At 43.5% G+C, this 20941-nt stretch overlaps 1 protein-coding gene, 1 long non-coding RNA gene and 1 pseudogene across 10 annotated transcripts in view; 1 reads left to right on the top strand and 2 right to left on the bottom strand.

The window, feature by feature from the left end:
- Positions 1–7639: 7639 nt before the first annotated feature.
- On the bottom strand, positions 7640–8896 carry LOC106992342 (dihydrofolate reductase-like; annotated as a pseudogene).
- Positions 8897–10280: 1384 nt separating this feature from the next.
- Positions 10281–13571, bottom strand: LOC723473 (patr class I histocompatibility antigen, B-1 alpha chain-like). Of its 9 annotated transcripts, NM_001318343.2 has the most exon segments (9): positions 10281–10705; positions 10871–10892; positions 10894–10930; positions 11037–11057; positions 11501–11617; positions 11737–12012; positions 12580–12855; positions 13083–13352; positions 13483–13561. In NM_001318343.2, coding segments are annotated over 9 exon segments (1104 nt in total). In that variant the 5' UTR covers positions 13547–13561; the 3' UTR covers positions 10281–10684.
- Positions 12450–20941, top strand: part of LOC144340491 (uncharacterized) — a 27843-nt gene continuing 19351 nt past the window's right edge. The window contains exon 1 of the long non-coding RNA XR_013416669.1: positions 12450–12649. This is a non-coding gene — a long non-coding RNA (uncharacterized LOC144340491). The remainder of the gene's footprint in view (positions 12650–20941) is intronic.

The following is a 20941-nucleotide window of genomic DNA, read 5'->3' as shown; positions in this document are numbered from 1 at the left end:
TAGTCCCCGCCACCCTGTCACTCCTGAATTGTGGCACTAACACTGTCCCTCACCTCCTACCCATGTCTGTTCTCCCCACAGTGCTCATAGGTCCTGCTAATGTGACTCATGTCGTGTCATTTCTTCACTTACTATGGCTGGATTTTGGTCTACAATTTATATGTTTTCAATTTGTCTCGTATCTTTTTGTTTCTGTTCGTCCTTTGCTACTTTTTTATGTGTCAAGTGAACATTTTTTAGTTTTGGTTTTAATTCTCCTAGTGACTTTTAGCTATATTTCTTTACACTAATGTTTTATTGTTGTAAGAATGGAACCTGATTCCTTGACTTTTCACAGTGAAGTTCAGGTTCTATTAAACTACATCCGGCAAAATAAAGGATACTTGTAACAGTGTAGTTTCATTTAACCTACCATTATGCTATTATTGTTTTATATATTATATCAATCTATATTATAAACTCAATGATACAGTGTAATACCTTTTGTTTTAGACAAGTAGCCATATGTCTTCAGGAAATTAAGAAAATGAGTGTGAATGTGACATGTGTATGTGCATCATTTCTGTTGTTAATTGCCTTTCTGTGTATCTGGGTCACCATCTAGTATCATTTCCCTTCACCCTGAAGAATTTCCTTGAAAATTAAATATAATACAGGACCTCTAGGAAATGAATTTTATGGCTTTGATGATATAAAAATGTCTTTATTTTTGCCTTCTTTCCCCCTCTTTTTTTTTTCTGCTTAGTAGGAAATTTATGTGTAATAAAATTCAACAGTTTTAGCTGCGCCTTTTGGTGAATATTGGTAAGTATTTATAGTCGTGTAACTACCACACTGCCCAGTAGAGAAACACCGAATGCACAGAACCCCCTGCTAGGCTCCTCCACTGCTTTGGAGTCCTTTCCCCTGCTCCTTGTCCTCACCTCCTGCTTCCCCAGCCCTTCTCTCTGCCCTCATCCCTCACACCTTCCTTTCCCGTTAGTTCCCACCACCCAGTTACTCCTGAACTGTGGCACTGTAGAGAACAGTTTCTTTTCCCTAAAAACCTTCTTTATGCCCCTTTCTATTTAATCCTTGCCTCCCACCCTCACCCTCTTCCCCTCATTCAACCACTGCTCTGCTTTCTGTCGCTGCAATGGTGACATTTCTAGAATGTCACGGACATGCAGTCATATGTTATGTAGTCTTTTGTTTGGTCTCTCCTTTAGCATAACGATGTTTGAGATGATGCCATTCATTCATTTTTATTGCTGAGCAGCTGCTGACTATCGTTGGAATCCCAGTTTATTCGTTGCTTTCTCTATTCTTCAGTTGATACACATGTGGACTCCTCCAGTTAGGGTTTGTTATTAATGAAGCCACTAGAAATAACTGCTTATAAGTGTGGCCTTACATTTTTATTTCTTTTGGATAACTACATATTTGTGGAATTGCTGGGTCATGTGGTAATGGATGGGTAACTGTGTAAGAAATTGTCATACCACTTTACAAATTGGCTGCCACATTTTTTGCATTCCTACCAGCAATATCAGACATTCTTGTTTTTTCCATATTCTTGTCAGTGTTTAGACTTATCATATGTCTTTTTAACTTAACCTACTCTAGTTGATGTGTGATGGCTTCTCATTGTGGTTTTAACTTGCACTTCTTAGATGACTAGTATTGTTTGCTATCCTTTCATGTTCATCTGAGTGACTTATTACATATATTTTATGAATTATTTTGTAAATTCACTGATTAATTCCAGAGACTTTTTCAGAATTCCCTAGTGTTTTCTAAATAAGCAATGAAGCTGGTAACAAAGAAAGTCTTTTTTCGTCCTTTCTTATCTATCGACCTTTTTTCTTTTAAAATTATTTTTATTTGGTAGAGATGAGGTCTCACCTATCAGACTGGTCTCAAACTCCTGAACTCAAGTGATCCTCCCCACTCAGCCTCCCAAAATGCAGGGATTACAGGCGTGAGGCACCATGCCCCGTCCTTGTTAACACTGGTTAGGATGCCTGTTAGGCGTTTAAGCAAGAATGATGAGAGCTCACATGTTTGTTTACAAGGAATTTAAACAAATATACAAGAAGAAAAAACACCCCCATCAAAAAGTGAGCAAAGGATATGAACAGACACTTCTCAGAAGAAGACATTTGTGTGACCAACAAACATATGGAAAAAAGCTCAATATCACTGATCATTAGAAAAATGCAAATCAAAACCACAATGAGATACCATCTCCTACCAGTCAGAATGGCAATTATTAAAAAGTGAAGAAACACTAGATGCTGGCGAGGCTGTGGAGAAATAGGAACACTCTTACACTGTTGGTGGGAATATAAACTAGTTCAACCACTGTTGAGGACCGTGTGGCCATTCCCCAAAGTTACAGAACCAGAAATACTATTTGACCAAGCAATCTCATTACTGGGTATATACCCAAAGGGATATAAATAATTCTACTGTAAAGACACATGCACACATATGTTTATTGCAGCACTATTTACAATAGCAAAGAAAAAGAACCAACCCAAATGCCCATCGGTGAGAGACTGGATAAAGAAAATGTGGTGTATATACACCATGGAATACCACACAGCCAGAAAAATGAATGAGTTCATGTCCTTTGCAGAAACATGGATGAAGCTGGAAGTCATCGTCCTCAGCAAACTAGCACAGGAAGAGAAAACCAAACACTTCATGTCCTCACTCCTAAGTGGGAGTTGAACATTGAGAACACATGGACACAAGGAGGGGAGCAATACACATCAGGGCCTGTTGGGGAGTGGGTGGTGAAGGGAGAGAACTTAGAGGATGGATCAGTAGGTGCAGCAAACCACCATGGCAGATTATGCATATGTAATAAACCTACACATTCTGCACATGTATCCTGGAACTTAAAGTAAAATAATATAAGTTAAATTAAAAAAAGAAAACGCATGTCTTACATGTATACATATGTTCATTGCAGCACAATTCACAATAGCAAAGACGTGGAATCAACCTAAATGTCCATCAGGGGTAGACTGGATAAATAAAATGTGGCACATATACACCATAGAATACTATGTAGCCATAAAAAGAATGAGATCATGTCCTTTGCAGGAACATGGGTGGAGTTGAAGGCCATTATCCTTAACAAACTAAGAAAGGAACAGAAAACCAACTACCACATGTTCTCACTTATAAGTGGGAGCTAAACTATGAGAGCACATGGACACACAGAGGGGAACAACACACACTGTGGTCCACTTAATGGTGGAGGGTAGGAGGAGGGAGAAGATTGGAAAAATAGCTAATGGGTACTAAGGCTTAATACTTGGGTGGGTACTAATGGGTATAGAAATAATTTGTACAACACAATCCCATGACACAAGTTTACCTATATAACAAACCTGCACATGTACCCCTTAACTAAAAATAAAAGTTAAATTTAAAAAACAACAACAACAACAACTAACAAAGTGCATATCTGGAAAGAGCATATGGTTGGGTTCTGTGTTTTTTTTTAAACCAAGTCTTATAATCTCTGCCCTTCATTGGAGTGTTGATTCATCCAGGTTTTTGTCATTATTGATATGACAAGTTTTAGGTCTACTATGTTATTTTCCCAGTTTTTGTTTCTCTGTTCCTCTTGTCATGACCAATTACTTTTTATTAAAAACCATAGAAACAAAAGAAAGTAGAAAAACATCTTTAAAATGCTGGAAGAGAAAAAGGTCAAAAAGAATTCTATATCCAGCACAGATGTCTTCCAAGGACAGACAAAATAAGGAGATATTTCAGGTAAAAGAAAATGAAGAGAATTTCTCATCAGCAGATCTGTACAATAACAATTGGTAAAGAAAATTCTTCAGGCTAGAGGCAAATTATACCAGGTGGAAAATGAGATTATCAGAAAATATGAAGATGATCAAAAATGGTAAATACTGAGCTAAGTTCAAAGGCTATCTTGCTTCCCTCATTTACTCTTTATATTCATAGAACTGTTTAAAGATAAGAAAAAAACTTTTCTCGTGGGACTTATAACCTATATAGATATATTGCATATAATGTCTATACCACAAAAGATGGACATTTTACAGAGGATAAGTGGTTGCAAGATTTCTGTATTTATCAGTACTAGTACATTATTAATTGAAAGTGGACTGTGAAATGTTAAGAATAAGTTAATTTCTGAAGGGAATTGAGACACAAAAAAATATTCAAGAGATCAACAAATCTCAGAGATGGTTTTTTGAAAACAAAACAAAACAAAACAAAACCTTAGCCAGTCTTGAGTCTCACCATCCTACAATTTTAGAACTATTGCGAATACAAAAGTAATCAAAGAACAGTCCTGCCCAGAAAGAGGAGTTATTCCTAAATATGGTGGCCCTGGGACAGTTGGCCCTCCCTGCTGGACCTCTTCTGGATGGGCACTTTCTGCAGTGACTTTGTTGTCCTGCTATTCCACTCTACCCAGTGTCCTGACCCAACAGACAAGGGACGTCCGCTGCTGTGTCCACACTTGGAGAAGGAAACCTTGATGACATCAGTACATTACAAGCCGGGCATGACAGCTCACCCCTGTAATCCCAGCAGTTCAGGACGTTAAGGCCAGAGGTCAGGAATTAGAGACCAGCTTGGACAATATAGTGAGACCCTTGTCTCTAAACCAGAATAAAAATAAGTAAACTTAGCTGGGCATGGTGGTGGGCACTTGTATTCCCAAGTATTGGGGAGGCTGAGGTGGGAAGATCTTTTGAGCGCATGAATTCAAGGCTGTAGTGAGCTATGATCGCACCACTGGACTCCAGCCCAGGCCACAGAGTGAGAACTTGACATAAAAAAATACATCGTAAACCTTTGCTCACTATGGGTTATTTTATTTATTATTTATTCAATTTGTGTTTTGATTTTATTTCGCTGGCAGCACAATAAACCAAGACATGCAGAAACTAGAAATCACATCCACTTTCCAGTGGTAAAAAGCCCAGTCCAGGGAGGTGAGAAGGAGACAGTCCTCATTAGCGCTGAGGATTTGGGGAGATCGAGATGGGCTGGGCAGGAAGGGTTTTTTTCTTTGTTTTTGTTTGTTTGTTTGTTTGTTTGTTTGTTTTTTATGAATGAGTGTAACTTTTTATTAAGACAGAATTGTTTTTATTGAGGATATATATGAAAAAGTTTAAATAAGATCAAATGGCTCCAAAAGTCTTACAGTGGAAGCAACAGTCCTGCCAGTTGTTCTTTCCAGAGACAAGCACTTTTCATTCTCTCAGTTTTTCCTTCTGGTAGTTGCCTTCGTGGGTTTTTCCAAATTATTATTTTTTCAGTTTTACAAGTGGGTGCATATATTAATACATGTAATTTTTAAAACCCTCTTCTGTTTATAATGCATCCCAACCGTCCCCTGCCCCATCCCTCCTAATCCTCCAGAGCAATGACTTTCAACTCTTTTAGCAATGTCTTCTGTTCTTCTCCTCACATAACTACTTAGTCATTTCTTGATTATTTTATATATTCTATAGTGATTTCTTAATATGACAGATGAGGATTTAGCTCTTACACCATCACTATCTTCACTTTTCCTCCCATATTGTCCCAAAGTAGTTACCAGAGTTAGGGGCTAAGCAGTCACCACATCATTATGACTATGTACATATTGCTCATTGTTGAGAAAAACAGCGTAATATGCTCTTCGTATCCTGTACTTCTTTCTGCCCTAGAATTAATGATTGCCTAACCACCCTTCCCCCTTGCTTTTTTACTTTTGCTTTATCTTCCATGAACTTCTTTCCAAATGTCCCAAATCTGGCAATAACCTATTATTATTTTTAAGAGAAGGGACCTCACTATGGTGGCCAGCCTGGTCTGGAACTCTTGGGTTCAAAAATCCTCTTGCTCAGACTCCTGAGTAGCTGGAACTACAGGCATGGGCCATTCCACCCAGCTAACCTATTAATATTTTCACTGTTTCTTTTTAAAGCCAGCTCCATAGCTGGAATATTTCCTGTGTTGGATCCTATTTGCTGGATCCATGTCATTCTCTGGTTTGTCTACTCCTGCATTTTGCTGGAGTATTTTCTCCAATAGCTTCCTAAGAAAGGATACATGGAGGTAACCCCTGAGTCTTTGCTTGTCTAAAAATGTATTATTTTACATTCACCCTTGATTATTTGGCTGAATATAGATTTATCTGTTGAAAATAACTTTCTTTCTAGAATTCTGAAGGCATGCTTCCATTGTTTTCAGCTTCTTTTTCAAGGCAGGGTCTCTTCTGTCACCCAGGCTGGAGTGCAGTGGCGCAATCACAACTCCCTGCAGCCGTGACCGCGCGGGCTCAATTCATCCACCTCAGGCCCTGAGCAGATGGGACTACAGGTGGGCGCCACAGGGCCCAGCCAACTTTTGTATTTTTTGTAGGGATGGGACCTCACCATGTTGCTCAAGCTGGTCACAAGTGATCCGCCTGCCTTGGCCTCCCAAAGTGCGGGGATTACAGGCGTGAGCCACTGTGCCCGGCCAGTTTTTCTTGTATTCTTTCTCTACGTCCTTCATTTCTCAAAGGCATCTCAAACTCAGTGGGCCCCAAACCAAAGTCAAACTCCATTAGAATATCCTGCTACTTCCAACCTTAAAATATATCTTAAATCACAGTTTCTTACTACATGCAACCCTTTGGTTCAAGCTACCATCATCCCTCACTTGAACTTAGAATTGGTTTTCCTGCTTCTGTATTTTTTTAAATCATAAAATATTTCAAATAAACCATGTGTGGCTTTATACATTTTACTACATAAAAAGAATGAAGATCTGCTGGGTGCGATGGCTCATGCCTGTAATTCCAGTACTTTGGGAGGCTGAGGTGGGTGGATCACTTGAGGTCAGGAGTTTGAGACCAGCCTGACCAACATGATGAAACCCCATCTCCATCAAAAACACAAAATTAGCCGGGTGTGGTGGCGCGCACCTGTAGTCCCAGCTATTTGGGAGCCTGAGGCAGGAGAATTGCTTGAACCCGGGAAGGCGGAGTTTGCAGTGAGCCGAGGTCACGCCATTGCACTCCGTCTGGGCAACAAGAGCGAAACTCTGTCTAAAAATAAATAAATAAATAAAAAGTATGAAGAGCTTACATACTTAAACAAGGAATTGCTTTAAGTGTTTGGTATCCACTGTTCTTGTGCATGCCAGCAGCTTCTTACTGCAAACACCTGGGACTTGCTATAGAGCAGCTGGAGTACGTTCCACCCACACACAGGACAGGGAGCTGACAACCAAGGAGTGGAGGATCAACACTCCAGCTTTCTCCCCTCCGTTTCCCTGTATCTCAGCAGTATGGAGTTTGATACCGATGAGAACCTGCTCACTGACTTTAAACTGCTTTTCTTACCTTCTCAGTTCCATTTCTCCATACCTCAATTGATGCTTTCTGGTAAGATCTAGCAAATAAACTGTTTTCACTGAAATTTCAGTCTTGGAATCTCCTTTGGGTTCCCCAGTCTAAGGCAGAAATATATTCATTTTCCCATCATTGGACTTCCAAGTTGTTGTCAATTTTTCACCGTTACAAACAAGGCTGCAACATTTGTCTACAAACCTCTAGGTATACACGTAGGAAGCTTTCAGTATTTCCTACTAGTGAAACTGCTCAGTTGGAGGGTATGTGCATCTTCATCTTTAGTAAATACTACCGACATTTGAAAAGCCCAACAATGTCAAGGACTGGCCAGAGTCCCATGTGCGATGGGTGTGGAATGGCAGGTCACTGTAGCAGGTGCGGGGACTCAGTTGGGGTCTTGGAGAGGCACTTAGTTATAGCAAGAGCGTTTCATAAATGATATCTGATACAGTCAAGATTAGTGGGGAATAAAAACACGTTGCTTAGAAATAATTATCCATAAATCTAAAGTCAACAAAAGTCTTCTTTTTCTAATGTAAAAATACTTTTTTCAGAGGGAGGGGGAACAACTTAAAATAAACCAGAACACACCTTCATATTAATCATTCTTCTCATATACTTCAAATTTGTAGTTAATGCCTTTCTCCTCCTGGACATCCGAGAGAAAACCTGGGTATTCTGGCAGAAGTTTATATTTCTCCAAATCAATTTCTGGAAAATACGTGTCACTTTCAAAGTCCTGCCTGATCCTTGTCACAAATAGTTTAAGGTGGCCTGGGTGATTCATGGCTTCCTTATAAACAGAACTGCCACCAACTAACCAAATCATCTCTACTTTATTTGCTAATCTGGTTGTTCAGTAAGTTTTTGGTTTTTTTGTTGTTGTCGTTTTGTGTTTGTTTTTTGTTTTTTGTTTTTTTTTTTTTTTTTGAGACAGAGTCTCTTTCTGTCGCCCAGGTTGGAGTGCAGTGATATGGTCCTGCTCACTGCAAGCTCCACCTCTCGGGTTCACGCCATTCTCCTGCCTCAGCCTCCCGAGTAGCTGGGACTACAGGCGCACGCCGCCACTCCCGGCTAATTTATTTATTTTTTTATTTTTAGTGGAGATGGAGTTTCACTGTGTTAGCCAGGATGGTCTCGATTCCCTGACCTCGTGATCTGCCCGTCTGGCCTCCCAAAGTCCTGGGATTACAGGAGTGAGCCACCGCGCCCGGTCGGTTGTTCAGTAAGTTTTAAGGCATCGTCCATACTTCTGGCAAGAAAATGAACCTCCTTGTGGAGGTTCCTTGAGTTCTCTGCTGAGAACTAAATTAATTCTATCCTTTAAAGGTCGATCCTTCTCAGGAATGGAGAACCAGGTCTTCCTACGCATAATCACCAGATTCTGTTTACCTTCTACTGAAGAGTTTGTGTCATTCTCTGGAAATACCTGAATTCATTCCTGAGCGGTGGCCAGGGCAGGTCCCGGTTCTTGCCAATGCCCGTGTTCTGGGACACAGCGACGATGCAGTTTAGCAAATGAACCATGACAGCAGCGGTGAGCACCTCCGAGCCCGCTCGCTACACAGGGACGCGCGGCCAAGATTGGCCGGAAGGTTTTTACTTGGAACCTGGAGATGAACAATGATATCCCTCTCTCCACCTTAAAGCTCATCCTGGGCATCCACCTCCTGGGAGCAGGAGCAGCGCAGCAGCGCCCCCTGGTGGTCCATGCGCTTCCTTTTGCAGATCACTCACAGCCCTGAGACCCTCCTCTCCTTTCCATGCACCTGGAATTTCTTCACTGGACACCATCCTGCATCAACTTTCCTGTAAAGCAAAAGAAGGGTGAGGTTGCTGGAGAAGGAATGGTGTCATTCCCCACCTTTGGCGAGATCCATGTCACCGTGTTCAAGGGAAGCGCCAGACCTTATTCCCCATGCAGAGAGGAGGCTCTGGCCATGAAGGCGCCTTTGGAGAGGTGAGGACCCGCTCCCTCTACACTGAAGGCCAAAAGCCTGCAGACGGCGGAGAAGGCTTCCCCTCAGCTGTGTCCTATCAGATTCTTCCAAGAGTCAAGGAGTAGACCTGCATATTGCCTCTGGTGATGTGAGCTGCACGCACACCTGGAAGTGAGGTCACCTCTGCTGGGGGTCCTGGGGCTACTGGTTGTTCTACTTGCTCAGTGTCCAGAGAGGAGAATGAGAAGGAGACTTTGTGCAAAATAGTAACCATGCTCTATACATTATTTGTGTCATAAAATAAAAGACTCCAAAAGGAAAAAAATAACTATCTAAAATGTGTGTCCTTTAATAAAAAGTAAACACCCATTAACCATTAGGGATAGACGTTTACGGGGCAAACCAGAGGCCCCATCATTTGCCCCACTTCAACAATAAATTCTTTCCTCCCCCAAGTAAAAACACATCCTGACTTTTATGATCATCATTTCTTTTATATACATATATATATATATATATATATTTTTTTTTTTTTTTTTTTTTTTGAGATGGAGTCTTGCTCTGTCTCCAGGCTGGAGTGCAGTGGCGCAATCTTGGCTCACTGCAACCTCCGCCTCCCGGGTTGAAGCGAGTCTCCTGCCTCAGCCTCCTGAGTAGTTGGGACTATGGGCACACCCCACCACACACCCAGCTAATTTTTGTATTTTTTTAGTAGAGACGGGGTTTCACCATGTTGGCAAGGGTGGTCTCGATCTCTGGACCTCATGATCCACCCATCTCTGCCTCCCAAAGTGCTGGGATTACAGGCTTGAGCCACCATGCCCGGCCTCTATTTTATATTTTTATCATCCAAAATTATAAAGCCTATGAGGGATTGAACAGCAACTAGGCACAGGCCCCGTCCACATTCGGCTCCTCACAGCCTTCTCCAGTCCCCACCTGCAACAGACTCAGCACAGGGAACATGTGGATTCTGGAAGGTTCTCAGGTCTTTATTTCCTCTCTCAAATTTTAGGAATTGACTTATTTAATTAACCCATCAACTTCTCATGGCAAATATTGAGAAAACAAATTTCTATTCAGATTTTTATTTTCAGTAGGGAAGTAAGAGGTTGCAGCTCAATGCAGCATGAAGTTGAGACTGAGATGGAGACATCCAGTCCCACCTCTCTGGAACAGGAAAGATGACTGGGGAGGGAACACAGGTCAGCATGGGAACAGGGGTCACGGTGGACACGGGGGTGGGCTGTCACTCCACCTCCTCACATTATGCTAACAGGGACGCAGACACATTCAGATGCCTTTGCAGAAAGAGATGCCAGAAGCTCTTGAAGTCACAAAGGGGAGGCGTGAAGAAATCCTGCATCTCAGTCCCACACAAGGCAGCTGTCTCAGGCTACAGAAAACAGTAGTCATGAACAAATTCAGGTCAGTCATGGTAAGTGATGACACTCTGAACAGTCCCCCCACAGACTCGAAACATCCCACTCAAAGAATCTCCATTACCCAGGCCTTTCCCCTCTGCCCCACCCCCACCCACTTCAAATCCCCAGGGTCTCACCTTTACAGGCCATGAGAGACTCATCAGAGTCCTGATCAGAGCCCTGGGCACTGCTGCTCCCTGGGGTAGAACAAAAACAGGACCTGGTCAGAGCCCACAGGAGACGTGGTGCAGGAGGAATAATGGAGTGGGTGAGCTCCTCCACACTCCTGCCCCCGCCACTTACAGTAGCTCCCGCTTTTTCCACCTGCGGGAAGTAAATGTCCTGTGAGGATCTTAGAGGGATCTTAGAGGAACCATGGGATCTTAGAGGAACCTCCTAGTCTTGAACCCAAGAGAAGTTTCTAGAACTATGACTACAGACCCAGGGCAGGATCAGGAAACACCAGGAAAGCAGGCGTGGGTCCTGGACCAACCGCCCTCCTAAGGTCTGTCCTTAGCAGGGACCTTCCCCTGACTCGTGAATGCTGGAATCACGATCCCAACACCACAACCATCAAAGTGATACATTGTTCTTCCTTGTCACGTGTGCTGCACAGAAGAGTAAGTGCCGGCACACAGGACCCAGGCAAGGTCGGCCCATGAGTGGATGGTGCTTTCCAGGAATGAGGCAGGGAACACTTCTACCTGGGGTTTGAAACCCCCAGCGGGACAAGAAAATCCAGACTCCACCCCTCACCCCTTCCCTACCTGAGCTCTCTGTCCTCCGCATCACAGCAGCAACCACAGCTACGGTGACCACAGTTCCTAAGACAGCCAGGCCAGCAACGATGCCCACGATGGGAATGGAGGGCTGGGAAGCCCGCTCTGGGGAAGGAGGAGAAGGTGAGAGGCCCTGACCCCAAGGCCTAAGCCCTGATCCTGCTGAAGGGCTCCAGAAGGGCTCCCGCTTTCCCTGAGATGTGACCCCTCATCCCCCTCCTTACCCCATCTCAGGGTGAGGGGCTCCAGCAGCCCCTGGTGCTGCACATGGCACGTGTATCTCTGCTCTTCTCCAGAAGGCACCACCACAGCTGCCCATTTCTGGAAGGTTCCGTTCCCTGCGGGCCTGGTCTCCACAAGCTCAGTGTCCTGAGTTTGCTCCTCCCCATCCCGCTGCCAGGTCAGTGTGATCTCCGCAGGGTAGAAGCCCAGGGCCCAGCACCTCAGGGCGGCCTCATGGTCAGAGACGGGGTGGTGGGTCACGTGTGTCTTTGGGGGATCTGATGGGAAGAGTCAGAAAATTCAGGGGCTTTGCATCTCTCATGAGACAGCCCAACAGCATCCATGTGACCACCCTGAGAATGAACAGGACACCTGGGGTGGGGGAGGGAGCACAGAAGCCAGACACCAGCCTGGACACAGGCATCTGGGATAATCTCCTATTCCTTGGAAAGTTCTAATCTCTGAGGGAGGAACAGCGACTTCTGGTCCTGACCTGAGTGGAGGCCGAGGGACTCAGAAAAGCTGGAATCAGACCTTCACACACGTTGAGTGTGAGGAAGAGAACAAGGCCTGAGAGAAAAAGCTCAAGGCTGCTGCGGTGGTCAAAGGGGAACCCTGATCAGTATTTAGGGACTGTCTTCCCCTCCCATTTCCTCAGAGACGTCATCCCTTAATTGTCCTAGAGAGCAGAGGGGGCCCTCAGAGGAAATCAGGAAAATTCATGCCATTCTCCATTCAAGGGAGGGCGACATTCTAGCGCTGATCACATTATCCTCCCCTCCTCGTGGGAGGTCATCCTGGGAGATTTATAGGAGACGGGGAAGGCTCCCCACTGCCCCTGGTACCCACGCGCTGCAGCGTCTCCTTCCCGTTCTCCAGATATCTGCGGAGCGACTCCAGGCACTCGCCCTCCAGGTAGGCTCTCCGCTGCTCAGCTTCACGGGCCGCCTCCCACTTGCGCTGTGTGACCTGAGCCGCCATATCCGCGGCGCTCCAGGAGCTCAGGTCCCCGTTCAGGGCGATGTAATCCTTGCCATCATAGGCTAACTGGTGATACCCGCGGAGGAGGCGCCCGTCAGGCCCCAGGTCGCAGCCATGCATCCTCTGGAAGGTGTGAGACCCTGGCCCCGCCCCCGCGGTCAGCCCCGCCCACTGAGCACCGCCCCGCCCCGACCAACCCTTGGGGATTTCGGCCTAAACTGAAACTGAAACCGAGCAAAGGCGCCCGCGACACTCCCAGGTCGAGGGTCTTGGGCTGGTCCTGCTGCCTCGGGGTGGATCTCGGACCCGGGCCATCCGTGGGGCATGGGGAGGGGTCGTGACCTGCGCCCCGGGCCGGGTCACTCACCGGCCTCGCTCTGGTTGTAGTAGCGAAGCGCTGTGCGCAGGTTCACTCGGAAAACCTGTGCGTGGGCCTTGGCTTTCTGTGTCTCCCGGTCCCAATACTCTGGTCCCTCCTGCTCTATCCACGGCGCCCGCGGCTCCATCCTCGGACTCGCGGCGTTGCTGTCGAACCGCACGAACTGCGTGTCATCCACGTAACCCACGGAGATGAAGCGGGGCTCCCCGCGGCCGGGCCGGGACACGGCGGTGTGGAAATACCTCATGGAGTGGGAGCCTGGGGGCGAGGAGGGGCTGAGACCCGCCCGACCCTCCTCCCCGCGCGGCTCCCCGGGTCCTGCGCCCCCGTCGGGCGGACCCCTCGTTCCTCCCCGCCGAGGCCGTCTCCCTCCCGACCCCGGACTCACCGGCCCAGGTCTCGGTCAGGGCCAGGGCCCCCGAGAGCAGCAGGAGGAGGGCTCGAGGCGCCATGACCCCATCCTAGGCGTCCGGGGAGAGTGTGAGTCTGAGTGGGAACTTTAGAAGCCGGACCGCAGAGACCCTGATTGGCTTCTCTAGAATCCGACACCCAATGGGAGTGGGAACTGGGGCCGCGTCACGAGAGTCCTGTAAAAAGGACCCAACACAGGTTGGGAGAAGTGAAACTCAGCGCAGTGGGGAATCCCCAACTCAGCGCCTGCCCAGTGCAGACAGTACCCTGAGACCCTGAGAGCGACGCCTGGGACCTGGGGCTTGGTCCTGATTCCTCTTCTCCTACACCAAGCCTCTTTGTCACACTGTCTGCCTAAGTCCTGGACAAGGAACTGTCTGTGGAAACCAGGGACAGACCCCCAGGCTGCGCCCAGATCCTTCCTCTTCAGTGCTCGTCCTGGAATCCCCGACCCTGAACTCGACTCCCTCCCTCCCTCTCCTGCCTCTCCCCTTGGACCTTTGTGCAGGGAAACTGACCACGGGGAACTTGATGCCAGAGAGTGAGCTCGCCCTGGGAATGGAGGTGTAGAGACAGGGATTTTTTCTCTAAACCTAGTGAGGTTTTGTCTGAAGGCACCACACAGAGATTCTCATGGAGACCAGTTTCCTTTTTGTTTTTTAATACAGTAGATAGTACAATATTGGTAATCCCTATATGATTAGAATTCCAATCTGTAAAAGACCTGTGTCAAAACAGCATTATAATTAAACTATCAAAGCTCCTGTTTTACTTTCCCAGACTATGGATCTGTGACTCTGAGTTGTTGCATTTAAAATTATCTTCATTCCCTAGCCCGAGTTTCCCTGTGTGAGTCCAGAACATCTCCTCAATACAAAGAAGCAGGGTTTGTTACTGTCTATTGCAACCGGGAGCCTGTAGTCATCACCTCAAATCTGCCAGTGCTCCATGCAGTCCCAAGGCTCTTCACCAACGCTCAAGCACTGCCTGTTTTCCTGAACTCTGCACATCTAAGCAGTGTGCACATGTTATTTGGACACTTGGTATTTTTGTAAACCCCCCGCTTTTTTTAATCATGAGGGGGTCATTAGTTTTTGGCAGTCCCACAAAATGTATTAAATATCAAATGCAAACAACCCCCTACTAGGCTCTTCCACTGCTTTAGAATTCTTTCCTGTCTCCTTTTCCTCACCTCCTGCTTCCAGCCCTTCTCTCTGCCCCTCTCATCCTCACACCCTCCTCTCCCCTTAGTCCCCGCCACCCTGTCGCTCCTGAATTGTGGCACTAACACTGTCCCTCACCTCCTACCCATGTCTGTTCTCCCCACAGTGCTCAGCGGTCCTGCTAATGTGACTCATGTCGTGTCATTTCTTCACTTACTATGGCTGGATTTTGGTCTACAATTTATATGTTTTCAATTTGTCTCGTATCTTTTTGTTTCTGTTCGTCCTTTGCTATGTGTCAAGTGAACATTTTTTAGTTTTGGTTTTAATTCTCCTAGTGACTTTTAGCTATATTTCTTTACACTAATGTTTTATTGTTGTAAGAATGGAACCTGATTCCTTGACTTTTCACAGTGAAGTTCAGGTTATAGTAAACTACATTCGGCAAAATAAAGGATACTTGTAACAGTGTAGTTTCATTTAACCTACCATTATGCTATTATTGTTTTATATATTATATCAATCTATATTATAAACTCAATGATACAGTGTAATACCTTTTGTTTTAGACAAGTAGCCATATGTCTTCAGGAAATTAAGAAAATGAGTGTGAATGTGACATGTGTATGTGCATCATTTCTGTTGTTAATTGTTCCTTTCTGTGTATCTGGGTCACCATCTAGTATCATTTCCCTTCACCCTGAAGAATTTCCTTTAAAATTAAATATAATACAGGACCTCTAGGAAATGAATTTTATGGCTTTGATGATATAAAAATGTCTTTATTTTTGCCTTCTTTCCCCCTCTTTTTTTTTTCTGCTTAGTAGGATATTTATGTGTAATAAAATTCAACAGCTTTAGCTGCGCCTTTTGGTGAATATTGGTAAGTATTTATAGTCGTGTAACTACCACACTGCCCAGTAGAGAAACACCGAATGCAGAGAACCCCCTGCTAGGCTCCTCCACTGCTTTGGAGTCCTTTCCCCTGCTCCTTGTCCTCACCTCCTGCTTCCCCAGCCCTTCTCTCTGCCCTCATCCCTCACACCTTCCTCTCCCCTTAGTTCCCACCACCCAGTTACTCCTGAACTGTGGCACTGTAGAGAACAGTTTCTTTTCCCTAAAAACCTTCTTTATGCCCCTTTCTATTTAATCCTTGCCTCCCACCCTCACCCTCTTCCCCTCATTCAACCACTGCTCTGCTTTCTGTCGCTGCAATGGTGACATTTCTAGAATGTCACGGACATGCAGTCATATGTTATGTAGTCTTTTGTTTGGTCTCTCCTTTAGCATAACGATGTTTGAGATGATGCCATTCATTCATTTTTATTGCTGAGCAGCTGCTGACTATTGTTGGAATCCCAGTTTATTCGTTGCTTTCTCTATTCTCCAGTTGATACACATGTGGACTCCTCCAGTTAGGGTTTGTTATTAATGAAGCCACTAGAAATAACTGCTTATAAGTGTGGCCTTACATTTTTATTTCTTTTGGATAACTACATATTTGTGGAATTGCTGGGTCATGTGGTAATGGATGGGTAACTGTGTAAGAAATTGTCATACCACTTTACAAATTGGCTGCCACATTTTTTGCATTCCTACCAGCAATATCAGACATTCTTGTTTTTTCCATATTCTTATCAGTGTTTAGACTTATCATATGTCTTTTTAACTTAACCTACTCTAGTTGATGTGTGATGGCTTCTCATTGTGGTTTTAACTTGCACTTCTTAGATGACTAGTATTGTTTGCTATCCTTTCATGTTCATCTGAGTGACTTATTACATATATTTTATGAATTATTTTGTAAATTCACTGATTAATTCCAGAGACTTTTTCAGAATTCCCTAGTGTTTTCTAAATAAGCAATGAAGCTGGTAACAAAGAAAGTCTTTTTCGTCCTTTCTTATCTATCGACCTTTTTTCTTTTAAAATTATTTTTATTTGGTAGAGATGAGGTCTCACCTATCAGACTGGTCTCAAACTCCTGAACTCAAGTGATCCTCCCCACTCAGCCTCCCAAAATGCAGGGATTACAGGCGTGAGGCACCATGCCCCGTCCTTGTTAACACTGGTTAGGATGCCTGTTAGGCATTTAAGCAAGAATGATGAGAGCTCACATGTTTGTTTACAAGGAACTTAAACAAATTTACAAGAAGAAAAAACACCCCCATCAAAAAGTGAGCAAAGGATATGAACAGACACTTCTCAGAAGAAGACATTTGTGTGACCAACAAACATATGGAAAAAAGCTCAATATCACTGATCATTAGAAAAATGCAAATCAAAACCACAATGAGATACCATCTCCTACCAGTCAGAATGGCAATTATTAAAAAGTGAAGAAACACTAGATGCTGGCGAGGCTGTGGAGAAATAGGAACACTCTTACACTGTTGGTGGGAATGTAAACTAGTTCAACCACTGTTGAGGACCGTGTGGCCATTCCCCAAAGTTATAGAACCAGAAATACTATTTGACCAAGCAATCTCATTACTGGGTAATGAGATACCCAGTAAGGGTATAAATAATTCTACTGGGATATAAAGGGATATAAATAATTCTACTGTAAAGACACATGCACACATATGTTTATTGCAGCACTATTTACAATAGCAAAGAAAAAGAACCAACCCTAATGCCCATCGGTGAGAGACTGGATAAAGAAAATGTGGTGTATATACACCATGGAATACCACACAGCCAGAAAAATGAATGAGTTCATGTCCTTTGCAGAAACATGGATGAAGCTGGAAGTCATCGTCCTCAGCAAACTAACACAGGAAGAGAAAACCAAACACTTCATGTCCTCACTCCTAAGTGGGAGTTGAACATTGAGAACACATGGACACAAGGAGGGGAGCAATACACATCAGGGCCTGTTGGGGAGTGGGTGGTGAAGGGAGAGAACTTAGAGGATGGATCAGTAGGTGCAGCAAACCACCATGGCAGATTATGCATATGTAATAAACCTACACATTCTGCACATGTATCCTGGAACTTAAAGTAAAATAATATAAGTTAAATTAAAAAAAGAAAACGCATGTCTTACATGTATACATATGTTCATTGCAGCACAATTCACAATAGCAAAGACGTGGAATCAACCTAAATGTCCATCAGGGGTAGACTGGATAAATAAAATGTGGCACATATACACCATAGAATACTATGTAGCCATAAAAAGAATGAGATCATGTCCTTTGCAGGAACATGGGTGGAGTTGAAGGCCATTATCCTTAACAAACTAAGAAAGGAACAGAAAACCAACTACCACATGTTCTCACTTATAAGTGGGAGCTAAACTATGAGAGCACATGGACACACAGAGGGGAACAACACACACTGTGGTCCACTTAATGGTGGAGGGTAGGAGGAGGGAGAAGATTGGAAAAATAGCTAATGGGTACTAAGGCTTAATACTTGGGTGGGTACTAATGGGTATAGAAATAATTTGTACAACACAATCCCATGACACAAGTTTACCTATATAACAAACCTGCACATGTACCCCTTAACTAAAAATAAAAGTTAAATTTAAAAAACAACAACAACAACAACTAACAAAGTGCATATCTGGAAAGAGCATATGGTTGGGTTCTGTGTTTTTTTTTAAACCAAGTCTTATAATCTCTGCCCTTCATTGGAGTGTTGATTCATCCAGGTTTTTGTCATTATTGATATGACAAGTTTTAGGTCTACTATGTTATTTTCCCAGTTTTTGTTTCTCTGTTCCTCTTGTCATGACCAATTACTTTTTATTAAAAACCATAGAAACAAAAGAAAGTAGAAAAACATCTTTAAAATGCTGGAAGAGAAAAAGGTCAAAAAGAATTCTATATCCAGCACAGATGTCTTCCAAGGACAGACAAAATAAGGAGATATTTCAGGTAAAAGAAAATGAAGAGAATTTCTCATCAGCAGATCTGTACAATAACAATTGGTAAAGAAAATTCTTCAGGCTAGAGGCAAATTATACCAGGTGGAAAATGAGATTATCAGAAAATATGAAGATGATCAAAAATGGTAAATACTGAGCTAAGTTCAAAGGCTATCTTGCTTCCCTCATTTACTCTTTATATTCATAGAACTGTTTAAAGATAAGAAAAAAACTTTTCTCGTGGGACTTATAACCTATATAGATATATTGCATATAATGTCTATACCACAAAAGATGGACATTTTACAGAGGATAAGTGGTTGCAAGATTTCTGTATTTATCAGTACTAGTACATTATTAATTGAAAGTGGACTGTGAAATGTTAAGAATAAGTTAATTTCTGAAGGGAATTGAGACACAAAAAAATATTCAAGAGATCAACAAATCTCAGAGATGGTTTTTTGAAAACAAAACAAAACAAAACAAAACCTTAGCCAGTCTTGAGTCTCACCATCCTACAATTTTAGAACTATTGCGAATACAAAAGTAATCAAAGAACAGTCCTGCCCAGAAAGAGGAGTTATTCCTAAATATGGTGGCCCTGGGACAGTTGGCCCTCCCTGCTGGACCTCTTCTGGATGGGCACTTTCTGCAGTGACTTTGTTGTCCTGCTATTCCACTCTACCCAGTGTCCTGACCCAACAGACAAGGGACGTCCGCTGCTGTGTCCACACTTGGAGAAGGAAACCTTGATGACATCAGTACATTACAAGCCGGGCATGACAGCTCACCCCTGTAATCCCAGCAGTTCAGGACGTTAAGGCCAGAGGTCAGGAATTAGAGACCAGCTTGGACAATATAGTGAGACCCTTGTCTCTAAACCAGAATAAAAATAAGTAAACTTAGCTGGGCATGGTGGTGGGCACTTGTATTCCCAAGTATTGGGGAGGCTGAGGTGGGAAGATCTTTTGAGCGCATGAATTCAAGGCTGTAGTGAGCTATGATCGCACCACTGGACTCCAGCCCAGGCCACAGAGTGAGAACTTGACATAAAAAAATACATCGTAAACCTTTGCTCACTATGGGTTATTTTATTTATTATTTATTCAATTTGTGTTTTGATTTTATTTCGCTGGCAGCACAATAAACCAAGACATGCAGAAACTAGAAATCACATCCACTTTCCAGTGGTAAAAAGCCCAGTCCAGGGAGGTGAGAAGGAGACAGTCCTCATTAGCGCTGAGGATTTGGGGAGATCGAGATGGGCTGGGCAGGAAGGGTTTTTTTCTTTGTTTTTGTTTGTTTGTTTGTTTGTTTGTTTGTTTTTTATGAATGAGTGTAACTTTTTATTAAGACAGAATTGTTTTTATTGAGGATATATATGAAAAAGTTTAAATAAGATCAAATGGCTCCAAAAGTCTTACAGTGGAAGCAACAGTCCTGCCAGTTGTTCTTTCCAGAGACAAGCACTTTTCATTCTCTCAGTTTTTCCTTCTGGTAGTTGCCTTCGTGGGTTTTTCCAAATTATTATTTTTTCAGTTTTACAAGTGGGTGCATATATTAATACATGTAATTTTTAAAACCCTCTTCTGTTTATAATGCATCCCAACCGTCCCCTGCCCCATCCCTCCTAATCCTCCAGAGCAATGACTTTCAACTCTTTTAGCAATGTCTTCTGTTCTTCTCCTCACATAACTACTTAGTCATTTCTTGATTATTTTATATATTCTATAGTGATTTCTTAATATGACAGATGAGGATTTAGCTCTTACACCATCACTATCTTCACTTTTCCTCCCATATTGTCCCAAAGTAGTTACCAGAGTTAGGGGCTAAGCAGTCACCACATCATTATGACTATGTACATATTGCTCATTGTTGAGAAAAACAGCGTAATATGCTCTTCGTATCCTGTACTTCTTTCTGCCCTAGAATTAATGATTGCCTAACCACCCTTCCCCCTTGCTTTTTTACTTTTGCTTTATCTTCCATGAACTTCTTTCCAAATGTCCCAAATCTGGCAATAACCTATTATTATTTTTAAGAGAAGGGACCTCACTATGGTGGCCAGCCTGGTCTGGAACTCTTGGGTTCAAAAATCCTCTTGCTCAGACTCCTGAGTAGCTGGAACTACAGGCATGGGCCATTCCACCCAGCTAACCTATTAATATTTTCACTGTTTCTTTTTAAAGCCAGCTCCATAGCTGGAATATTTCCTGTGTTGGATCCTATTTGCTGGATCCATGTCATTCTCTGGTTTGTCTACTCCTGCATTTTGCTGGAGTATTTTCTCCAATAGCTTCCTAAGAAAGGATACATGGAGGTAACCCCTGAGTCTTTGCTTGTCTAAAAATGTATTATTTTACATTCACCCTTGATTATTTGGCTGAATATAG

The sequence above is a fragment of the Macaca mulatta genome, chromosome 4, assembly GCF_049350105.2.
Source record: "Macaca mulatta isolate MMU2019108-1 chromosome 4, T2T-MMU8v2.0, whole genome shotgun sequence".
NCBI classification, from domain to species: Eukaryota; Metazoa; Chordata; class Mammalia; order Primates; family Cercopithecidae; genus Macaca; species Macaca mulatta.
Note: the sequence above shows the minus strand (reverse complement) of the source record. Positions and strands in the feature narration are given on the sequence as shown.